This window comes from Pleurodeles waltl, chromosome 1_2 (genome assembly GCF_031143425.1).
Source record: "Pleurodeles waltl isolate 20211129_DDA chromosome 1_2, aPleWal1.hap1.20221129, whole genome shotgun sequence".
NCBI lineage: Eukaryota > Metazoa > Chordata > Amphibia > Caudata > Salamandridae > Pleurodeles > Pleurodeles waltl.
The window spans coordinates 468,670,534-468,682,920 of NC_090437.1; the positions used below are offsets into that span (position 1 = coordinate 468,670,534).

At 38.1% G+C, this 12,387-nt stretch overlaps 1 protein-coding gene across 2 annotated transcripts in view; it reads right to left on the reverse strand.

Moving 5' to 3' along the window:
* The window catches only part of SVEP1 (sushi, von Willebrand factor type A, EGF and pentraxin domain containing 1), an 881,565-nt gene that overhangs the window by 492,252 nt on the left and 376,926 nt on the right, over positions 1-12,387 (reverse strand). For both annotated transcript variants that reach the window (XM_069240886.1, XM_069240895.1), the window contains exons 10-11: positions 11,621-11,728; positions 3,287-3,418 (exon numbers count right to left, since the gene is read on the reverse strand). In XM_069240886.1, coding sequence (XP_069096987.1) covers positions 3,287-3,418; positions 11,621-11,728 — 240 coding nt within the window. The remainder of the gene's footprint in view (positions 1-3,286; positions 3,419-11,620; positions 11,729-12,387) is intronic.

Consider the following 12,387-nt stretch of genomic DNA (forward strand, 5'->3'; position numbering starts at 1 on the left):
GGAGATCTGTTTTTGTACTGACCTCTCCTCACTGAATAAAAATGTAGAGGTTGACTGCTATTCTCTTCCTAAAATGCTCAAACTCCTAGCAGCCACTGTTAAAGCGTCTATTTTTCCCACCGCTGACCTAAAGTCAGCGTATCATCAGAGTGCATTGTCTGAGGATTCACATACATTTATAACATTTGGCAATCTGTTTGGGGCTTAAAGATATTTGAGATTATCATTTTATCTAGCCTCCATGGCCAGTGTTGTCCAGAAATTGATGGACAATCATTTTAAGGGGATAAGGGGAGATCAATATTTTCAGGATCAAATTCTGTTTTGAAAATGAATTGGAAGAACATAATATCACACTTGCAAAAGTTCTACACATTCTTGAGGATCATGGCATGACTGTTAGTAAAGATAAGTGCAGGGTAAATAGAAAGGAGGTAGAGTATTAAGAACATAATACAACTGAAAGTGGTATAGTATCTTAACACAATCTTGTAGAGGCCATTAACTGTGCAGGAAGAACACAAAAAAGTTGCTTTAAGATCATTTATGGGGTTAAGTGAATATTATGCTAGATTTGTCTAAATCTACACTTTTTATGATGAGACTCATGGTGTTATAGTGCAAGGATGAAATATTTGCATAGAAAAAAGAACAAATAAAAGCTTTTAAAGGTATTATAGGGTTAATAATAAGTGCACTGGCTCTCGAGCCATTTGAGAGTGATAGTAAATGTGTAGTGACTCTCAAAGCTGGTTCCGCAGGTTTAGGAGCTACTTTTACTCAGGTAAGGCGAAATAAGTAATATATGGTATTACATAACCAAGGTAAGTATATGATTACTGTTCTTACCAGTACATCTACTTAGCATGTGATTTAGTGATTACGTTGATGAACTGGATTTGCTATTATATTTGTGCCATATAAAATATACACTCTAGTGGCTAAGTACCTGGAAGAAGGGACTTTTTGGCTTTGACAATGGTTTTAACTATGTTGTAAGCATTTCCAATACTGTTCAACATGGCTAACAAAAGAGAAACAAAGCTTATGGTGCCGCCGCCCACATCATTTTGTAGGCGTGTAAATCAAGCATGCATTTTTCTACAAAAGGATGCAAATGTTTTGTTTTTTGATTTTTGTTTACCAATCTAATCTGAGTTGGATCAGAAAAAAAAGAGAAAAATAGTATTGAGGGTATGCAACTTAGGTGGGGGAAGCAACACGGAGGGTGAGGCCAAGCAACACAGGGAGCAGGCAGAAGCAACACATGAGATGCAAGTGAGTGAAGATACACGGAGGGTGCAGGTAGGGTAAGCAACTCACTGCACAGTTGGGGGAGGAAACCTAGACAGCGCCAGTATGGTGAAATAACATTAGAACTACAGAGCAAACAAAGAGAACAAGAGCAACATAGAGAGAAGGAAAGCAAACTGATGAGAGAGCAACATAGAGCTGAGGGAAGCAAACAGACGAGAGAGCAACGTAGAGCTGGGGACAGAAGCACTTTGGCGAGAAAGCAATGACGGACAACTGAAAGGCACACAAGAGTGAATGCATCACAAAAGGAGTGAGGAGAAGCCCACAGGGACAGAAGGAGTAACACAAGCACAGTAGAGGGGGAGAAGTACACAAGGGAGATAGCTGGAAAACACATGCATTTGTGTGAAGTGCTTAAACAAAATCAATCAAAGTAGCACCTGAAAAATAAGCAGCGAAAGGACATAAGTAGTGCATCCATGCTCCAGAGGAGGAACAAACACAAGAAGAAGAAAGAAAGCCTACACAATCTACCAAACAAAAAACAAGTAGATAAAAGTAACAATAAAGCCAACCAATGATAAGCAATGGGTGGATTTTAAACCATCTGTAGGCAGATATGGCTCTCAACAGACATGTGGTGTCTATTAAGCAAGGCCTAATAACATGTCACTAGTTTTCTTATTGCAGTCTAGTTGTGACATAATTAGTTACTAAAGCAACATTACAATTACTGTTTAAATGTTAAAAATGATAATCAGGTTTTCAGATCTTTTCAACTGGTCTCTTGAAATGAACAATCATTAACAGAAAGGAACCTCTTCGGAAGCATATTTATATTTTAAACAGCTACAGTTCTTTACACCAAAAAAGAATCTCTTTGTATGTTGCAAGACATTTAGAACAGTAGCACTCTTTGACAGCGACTTACGTTAAATTTTCTATAAAATATTTTTGCAGCAAATTGCTAGTTGGCTTTTGGTATGCTTACTTTTGTATGTTTGTTCTACATATTTATAGCCATGCTCATTCATATGAAGGTGCAAGAAACTTAGAGCTTGGTTCCCAAAATTGTTGCTGTGAATTACTAATAACTTACTAATGGAGCATGCCTGGTTTACCTCTGAAATTCATGAGTAAACCAGGAGTACTTCAAGACCTGATCACACCTACTCATACACCAATCTTTGTGAATTGATCACAAAGGATTTTAACTTTTTGGAGAAAGAGTTTTGGTGCCCTTTATTATAACGAACAAAATACCATCTACCATGCAGTAAAAGATATTGCCACCTTGGATTTCTATGATATACATGAACTCCGCTTTAGTCTTGTCCCTCTATATGGTCATAGGACTTCTCAGTGACTTGCAATAAATATCCTTATAATGTACAACAGAGAGAACTTTATGCCACATACAATACGGAAACTAGTTCGTAATTTATCTTCTGTGCCATAAAAAGAATTACATTTATTAACCTTTGGCTGCAAAACTAAATATTTGTAACAATATATTGTGTTATGAGCAATGCTTTGGCTCCAGGTAAAATGTCTGGAACAGCTTTGTCAAAAAAGGGCAGATATTCAGTCCAGGAATTAGGAAATAATTCAATATACATATAAGAGTTCAAAATACTAAAAGATATGGAAGTGTGGGATGTATTAAATTATTTACTGAGGCAATCGAGGTAATTCAGAATTAATTTTGGAAGGTACAATAAAAGTATGTTAAATGTCACATACATTAGACAATGTAAATTGGTAGGCTTTGTTTTCAGTTTTAGATAACTACATACATATATAAATATATATATAAATGTGATATTTCTTGGTATTTATTAACGTCTTTTTAAAGAGTGCTTACTTTAACGATGCATTTAGAATATGACACAATTATGTTTGCAAGAGAAATGTAGCATAACGTAACAGCTTGTACGGGTCTAAACAGATAGATATTATGTTAAATGTTTCAAGCCCAGAAAAAAAATAGTCTCTTTCAGCGGGCAGGGTATATAATAAACTACTGTACCTCTAATGACAATGTGAATCTCGCATGTCCTGTTGTTTCCAGATGGATCAGTGGCTGTGTACTGCACTTTAGTTTCTCCAAGGGGGAAGACATCTCCAGGCGAATGGGTTTTAGTTACAATAAGAGGGGCTCCTAATAAGATTAAAAAAAGGCAGGTTTCAAAAAGAGCATTTTGGATTAATGATAAACGTGAACTAATACGGATCACAAATGTTGCAAATGAAAGAATAAGGCACAATTTAGAAATGAGTGATCTGTCAGAGTAATGGAAGTATTGTTTAAGGAAACATTATTTCTTATTTAATTTTATGCCAGGTTTGAACAGCTAGAAAACATTTGAAGCCAGAGGACAACAGATTAACAACAACAGGGCAACAAAGTTAGAAACAGGAGGCCAGCAATATATAGACTTCAAAAGGTGAAAAAGGAGTGTCATAAAGTTCAGTAATATATTTATACACATACTTTACATGGTCTACATTGTCTTCAGCTTTACTCTGGCATATTCAGTACTGTTATTGCCACGTCCCAGGCCATTTTGTGTTAATTTACTGCTTTTGTCTCCTGTCTGAGTCTGATCTATGCAACCTCAGCTCTGGTATATCGACACTACAGCCACAGATTATGCCTGACATAATCAGGCACTGTTGTTGTTGATATATTATTGAATATAGCTCAGGTGTTTGGATCCACAAATGTGGTGATTCATGTATACTTGAAACTTGCTTCATAGGGATTAATGCATTTTAAAGGATTGTTTTATCCTTTGGTTGGTTGAAATTTAGGTTTGTCTAATGGTTGTGTCATTAAGTTCTCGTGTTTTTTGGGCACAACTGTACTCTTCTTGTCGTTAGGTGTAATGCAAATTCTTTTTCTTTGGAATGGTTTTATGGTTCTATATAAAAAGGCAAATTAGTATTTTATTTTTAATTTATAACCATAGGTTGAGGTATTGGGAATTACAATAATCAGTGATAGCCCATCCCAGTCGCCTTGCCCGTAAAATAAATTTATTGGGTGTGGACCGTTTGGATCATATTCTATACCTACACAATTGTTTTATGTCAAATTCATGGTATGTCAAAAATACCAGCTCTTTGGACAATACGGAGAAGGTGAGTCCATGTTTGTAGGCTTTTATAACTGAAAAATGACTTGTGGAGTTTAGCTCTTGCTTGAGATTCTCTGGGGCAGACATCAATAAGTCACACAAAGCAGCAAGACAACTCGCTAGGTTGTGTTGCATGACAAGGAGAGGGCATAAATGCACCATTTCTACTAAGATATGATGAATTCCTATTTTCTCCCTGTGCTGGAGCACTCAGTGCTGCCTAGCACCAGCGCAGGCACCTTTGCGCCATGATACAAGAATGCCTGCATTAAAGGCAGGATTTGTTGTGCAGGAACGTACACTTTCCTTCACAAAAACAATCCTTTGAGGATATTTTCATGTTTGTACGTCTGCTGCAGGATGCAGCTCACGTAGAAAGAGGAAATGACGAGGAGAAGTAAAGCTTTTTTTTCTCGTTACACCTCTGTTGAGAAGGTGTACCATTTTGACAAAATCCCAGGTTTACTAACCTTAGTAAATATGGGATTACATCAAAATCCATGGGTGGATGCATGGGAATGCCCATGCTCCACCCATGGAATGCTTTCCCAACACAGAGTAAATCAAGGCAGTGATTTGCGCTACCTTGCGGGTCTGAGTGTTTCATTTTGTCTCATTCAAATTGCTAAGGCTCATTCCTTGTAAGTGTAGGAGTTTCATTGCATATTCTATGCCATAACTTGGTGAAACTGTGGAATTTCATGTGTGATGACTTGAGTCTACTTTCCTACTTTTTTGTAGGTTATCTGGGTATGCTGCCAAAAAATTGAATCAGTATCATAGAACCTTAATTTTAAGAGGGATGTATGATGTCAGTGGCAAAAACAAAATACAGCGCAGGGAAAGCTAATACCTTCCTATTAGCCCAGAGCTGGGCAAAGGTGTAGAAAAAAGGAATAAATACATGATGAAAAGACAAAAGAATCATCCATATTCAGGGTTTGTGGAATAGATTCATTTGCATACACGCTATGACTTGCCTTAATCAATACTATAATGTTGCAAGGGAAGCACCCTAAACGTAGGCCTGATTGCTCTTTTCCTAAAGAACTCTTACCCTCCCCTAAAAACGATTGACAATTCCAGACCCAACACCAAACTCTCTGGCTGGGTAAAGTCAATGAGAAATGTTTGCCATCCAATTAAAAAAATACATACGTGAAAATACTTTACTATCTGCAACACAATCAGGCTTTAAAGAAGGATGCAGCAACAAAATGACAATGCTGAAACTTCAGGATTTACTCCTTCTTGGGTACGTTCCATTAACACCAGACAAAGGTGAAGGACCTGGGGGTGCCTTTTGGGGGATCAGGACTCACTTCAGCATAGGCCACCCGCAGGGTTAAGACAGGTCCACCATATCTATTAAGATATGGTGGACCTGTTGTAGCTGGTCTGCTGGGTAGTTGCAAGGAAGCATCCAAAGCTTGTTGTGTTCCTGTAGCTAACACAGGATGTCAACCAACTGACCCTTGGAGTTACTCTGGATAGCCTGAGAGCAGGGGATGCAGGTTCAGTATTCCTCCTTCAGAAAGCAAGGCAGTTTTCAAGCAGCAGGGCAGTCTTCCTTTTGAATCTTTTACCGGTCCAGGAGAGTTGTGAAAAGTGGTTCTCAAGGTCCTATTTTTTTATATCTGGTGCCACCCTTTGTGTGGGGGAATTCCCTGTCCTACCACCATCATTGGTTCTGGATAGTTCTTCTCTTTCCTCTAGTCAAGGTCCCAAACTGTTTGGGGTGACAAAAGGCAGGGCAGGCCTGGTGTCAACTGCCTCTGCGTGTACAGTAAGCAAAACCAATGAAAGTTAGGTGTGGCTGGGTGTAGCCTCTCCCTAGACATCCTGTCAGGATGGCCCATCCTGTCCACACCTAAGCCCCCTTTGTCTCACTGTCTGGGATTAACACACAAATCTCAACAGCAGAACCATTCACAATCATTTGACCCAGGATAATCACAGAAATGCACAGTTGTTTAGGACAACAAAATACCAACTTTCATAAAGCTGTTTTTTCAGAGTTGTGACTTAAAATACAACTTCACCATTAAAGAGGACTTTAAATCACAGTCATTTGAGTGTAAATAGCATATCTCGATCCACTCCCAATCGAATGTTAGCACTTATCAAATTGTTTAATTTTTAAATGTAATAAGGTAACCCAGTGTTATCCTTTGGGAGAAATAAGTCTTACAGTGGTGAAAAACGACTTTGGGAGTTTTTCCCTATCAGGGCGAGTGAAACTTCAACCCTCATGCTATATTTTTTAAATATCATGCACCCTGCCCTATATGCCTTTAGGACCTACCTTAAGGGTGGATTATAAGTATTAAAAAAGGAAGGGTCATGCTTCACATAAAGGTTTCTTTTGTCAGGTATAGATACCAGTTTACAACTTCACTACAGGCTGAAGTGGCAGGCCTGGAACATGTTTAAAAGGGTATTTTAGTGGGTGGCACAATGAATGCTGCTGCCCACTAGTAGCATTTAATTTACAGGGCCTGGGTACCTTGGTACCATATACTAGGGACTTACAAACAAATTAAAAATGACAATTAGGTGTAGGCCAATTTTACCATGGTTTAGGGAAAGAGCCCAGACATGTTACCTAATGTTTGGAGTGACCATGTAGAGAGGGCCAAGCCCAACATACTGCATGAAACTAAACCCCCAAACAACTGAGTTTTTGTTATAATCACACACAGATCAAAAAATAAATTCTACTCCTCACTTATTTTGGAATTATCATAGTTCGGATATGTGCCAGCATCTAATACAACAGTAAATTCTATTTGTTTCTCAATTACCTTTTTCTTAATAATGGTTCCTCACATAAACAAAATGATGCACTATGCCAACTTCCATCTCCACCAATTAAAGCATATAAGATACCTTTGCTCCTACAATCAACTAAGGACAGCAGCCCAGGTTCTCATAATATCCAGAATTAACTGAGGCAATGCTTTCCTAGTTAGCCTACCAGAATCCACGGTGTCCCCCTCAACAGCTGGTTTTGACAGTGCAGTTCTTTGCAAAGTAAAATAGGGTTGACAATTCCTCTTCAATATCAAGAGAACTTCATTGGTGTTCTCAAGAGGCAAGGATAAAGTTCAAGGCTTGTTGCCTTGCCTACAAGGGTCTACACAATGCCAAAGTTGGCCAAATACTCGACCTCCTGGTCATTTCATGAGCCTTATTCAGCTTAAAACATAATGTCCTTCATATGCATAGCAAGTTTGCTAAGTCACGTCCCAGCAACAGAATGCTGCCCATCAACTGAAAGCTTTAGGCACAGATCACCCACAAGTACAGACATTAAATAAGCACTAACACATACTGAATAGCTGTAGAGCAGCACTCAGAGCTTTCTTGTGCTACTCCAATTATATAGTTTCAACAATTTTGGAAGGCCTTGTTATTTCATTAGCTTCTTCACAACTATGTGTCATGTTATAAGCTTCTGTAACTCCTTATCAGGGTTATGCACTGAATTCTACAATTTATGCCTTTTCTGTCTTGCAACATAATTCCATTTATTTTCATTTCTTAATGTTCACCAGTTCAGGGATGAACGTTTTATGGCCACCTTATCTAACATTTACTTTAGCTCATTGGATCTTCATACTTAGGAAGAATGGTTCTTTGGTAACTTTTCTGCTTCATTTTCAACTGTTGAATTACACACTTTAAAATGTCTTAATTTTTGCGTCAAGTTTTGCATGTGTGCACTCCTACCACTATGTCAGTTTTATCTTTTGTTGGAATGTGGTAATCTAATTGATATTGTTTGGCAAGAACAACAAACAAGATATACAACAAACCTGGCTCAGTAATATGAAACTTGTTGGCTTTGAACCTCAACTCTCATTGAATGTCAAATTATATGGATTCATCCTGGACACCAATCTCTTGCCAACAAACATAGGCAGACTGGTACCTGCTCTCTCTTCTATAGAAAGGCAATTCATTTCTTCCAGAAAGGGCTCAGAGGGCTGTTGGTCAAGCTTTAATGCTCTTGCATCTGGATGGTGATAATCAGTGCCAACTCTAGAGTGGAGAGACTAGTGCCACTGCAGCATGAGCAAAGCTCATAGGGTGCTGTCTTTTCAAAACCAGCTGCATCATTTATAAAGCCATCATAACCAGCACCCCTGCATCTCTGGTGATTCTTGGCACTCCTGCAGCTATGCCACCATCAGACTGCAGACTAAGAAGTGTAAAAATGACAAACAAAGCTGCAGACTGTTTCCATCTCTGCACCTAGGATCTGGAACAACATCTCTTTATCCATCTGCACCATCCCAACGCTGCTGCAATTTAGGAAAGAACAGAAGACTTGCCTCTTTAAATAACACTACATCACAATGAATTAACCATCCACAATACTTTACTATTACTCATTGACTTCTTGCTTGCTTTTTACCTGGACAGCGCTCTGCTGTCTATTGGCTAGTTTGCGCTATAGAAGGGCCATATACAAACATAAATTAGTGCCAAGTGTTTTTATAAAATTCACAAAGCTTCTGCTACTGGAATGATTGTCTAGGATTAAAGGTAGATTGAACAAGACGTTAGCAAGAAAAGTTTGTGCTGTAAGACTTTGCTCTTTGGTCACACGCTGTGAAAGTACACTTGAGGTAATCAGCTACTTTAATATTTGAATTTTTTTTTATAACTTTTTATTTACAAGGTTTACACTAGTATTATTCAATCTATATTTGGCTTTGTAGCCTATATTGTCAGATAGTTTTGCTTAACCGGTGTGACAAATCACAGACCTTTTGCCAAGAACATGTTTGATTGAAGTACCGAAAGCAAAACAAATATATAGTCAGTAGAAAAGAGTGACAACATTTCCATGGTATAAGTCATAATGATTGTTTGTCTTAGAAAACTTCTATGCAGTCAATATGATGCCATACGCTAGTAAACAATATATATTTGGGCATTGAACCTGCAATGGGTGCCAAAATACTTCATAACTGCATGTCTTCAGAGAGGAATACACCTATTATTGCTGGCATCTAACAAAGTCACAATAAATCGTAGACTAGTATCACAGGAGCATTAGATTTAGCTGTCAGGACCATATGTTAACAAGGAAGGTGAGGTGTTTTAAAGAAAGATACATTTCATTTAAAAGGGTCAGCATCAACATTTCTCCTCCTATTAGAGGAACTTTAAAACCTTTTCTCTTTTAATGTTGCAAACTAAGTAAATATTAATTAGAAATCAGTGCATGCATGAACGGTGAGCTCTCTCAAGCAGGTGGAAGTGTCATCCCATGTTTCGTGTCTTGGAGGGAGCAAGGCTAACGCACATCTTGAAGACCACACGAGACAATTTGTATTTAGTTTTACAGTCTTTGCAAAGCCAATCATAAATAACAAATTCATAAATACCTACATTTGCAATGGTGAAGGATGACACTAAGGATTATTATTATGGCATGCAACAGAAGGCAAAATGCACAATACTAATCTAACACATGCTAACTGTACTAAAAACGAGAAGAAAAGGGAACTGCTAGGAGAAAAGATGTTAAATGAATCCTCTAAAAAATAAATGACTGTTTTGGTAAAACCAGGGGCCATATGTACCAACGCATTTTCCCATAGACACAGAATGATTAAAACCCTTTGGTACATCTGGCCCCAAGTGTTGAGATTTTCCCATGTGAGGCTTGGATGGCAATGCAACAATTTCTGGACAATGGTTCAAATGTTGATGATTTTCATCAGGGCAGACTAGCAGTCAGTTGGAAGTTCTATTCATTTTTTTCTAGCAAGAGTTATGAAACATTTGAGGTGGGTTGCATCTTTTGGATTTATTTTTGCAGTTTAATATAATGTGAACTTGGCCCAATAGCATTAGAGTTCTTTACCTAGGTAATCCCTTTACAGTTTGGGATTCAGCATGGCCGAGGGCATTAGAGCGCTTTACAAAGAACTGCTTTTACAGTTTGGGATTCGGCATGCAATGGCCAAAATATGTTTCATCAGCCCCAGCTGCTTTCCATTAGTCACAGAGCAGACAGCCTGTTAGTGAAGGTTCATCAACGGAGACAGATGTGATCCCACCCGCCCAGATGGTGGTCCACGTGTTTGACAGGGCCTTCCTGCTGCATCACAGTTGTGTCCGCTGTTAACATCATCACCACTCAACCCTATGCTCATTTCAGCACCAAGTGTAACCACCATAGACCTTAGAGAAAAAAGCAGATGTTTTAAGCAAATCTTGGGCTTTGCTCTTTCTTTCATCATTTCCTGAACCATCCCAATTAAATCTTTAGGTGCATTTTCGTATACTCTTTATACCTTAATGTTTTTATCTTCAGTATATTTCAATTAGGATCATCAAGGAGTTACATATGTTTTTCAATCCCGTGTGTTTAAAGGTCAACATATTGCAACATACTGATTTTATAGAAATAATTGACTGTTCCCCAATAAAACTGGATTTAGAAAGAAATAGGACTTTTGTGAGCCATCCTTTGACATTTTGTTTTAACAGGGTGATAGATTTATGCAGGTTGGCAAGTTTTATTCTGAAGCCAATGATCAGGGAGTATTTTTTAAAAAGACGATAATCACAAGAACACTCTTTCTCAAAAACATGTAAGAAAACAGTAACAATGGATACTAATACAAGAGTCACTGCAATTATGAGGAAGGGAATGACGAAATTATGCAGTGGGGTTCACTAAATTATGCTGCAAGAAGGAGCAAATAATGTGGCATTTTGCAGCACATTTTACGATAGTATTACCTCATTACTTTGTTATTTCTACACATTTTGACACTATTCGGACAAATGTTTCACCTCATTAATACCAGTCTGAAACCTCAATACAGCAGCAATACAGCAACAAGCAACAGAATGGTGACCAGTAAACTTTTCCGAAGAGCCTTCTACTGCGCAGCAACAGGTGCTGTAACGGTTTTAGTAACCTTTATTCCATTGGAGCTAGAAACATTATTTTTAATCCGCAGATTCCACAGTATATATGCATTATGTGCAACTGCGTCAAATCTTTAATTGACAACCCCATGCTGGCAATGAAATATGTAAATACAAAAATCCCATTTAATTTCAATCATTTTTATGCATGTTATACTATGTTTGAGGACGTGTAGACACACTATTTTATTGCTGATTTTGTGTGATTGGTCTTTCACAAATAGGCATGCTCTTCGTTTGAAAGTGTACACAGTTTTGACATTTACCTGAGTTATCTGAGAATTGTGGCTCCTCCCACTTGGCAGTGTGCTCGTCCTCTGTTGTTTGGATTGGCGCAGGCGACCTGCACCAGTCAATGACTGGTGGCTCTATATCTAAAGAAACATACAGTAGAAATTACATTTGTTATAAATTCCTGAATAAACCTGAAAGTCAATACATCACGTTAAGCGATTAGGCAACAAAACACATGTAAAGCAGTTGAGCGCTGTAGAGGCTCTAAATAAAGTTAGCTGACGGAATACTCCAATAACGCAAGTGTTTGTTACGGATATTTTTGTGAGCTTCTCAGGTCCTGGAATCAAATTCTGGCTATAAACTCGGCCGTTAATCAACGTGAATTTTATAAAAGTAATACAAACTCGACCCCGTAAAAATTGAACACAAACATGCTTCATTGAAAGTGATTTAGTGAAACGTTAAAGCTACACTTGCATTTTTCTGGTCGTGTTTTCTGTTACTATGCATCAGAGAAGATAAGCTTCACTAAGATAGGGCAATAACTCATTAACCCCTCTACACTAGAGGTTGTTATAGTGTTGATTTTTACTGACTACAATGAATCACACCTAGTAGCCAAGGACACCCGAGCCGCTTCTACACTATGAAACTCAACAATAACACACAAAAATACACCAGTATACGAATTTGTTACTATATGTTTAAACAGGAGAGCGAGTACACACGAGCATCAGTATAACAATAGGGTGACCATATTTTGAGACGCAAAAAAAACGAGAAGGTAGGGCTGAAG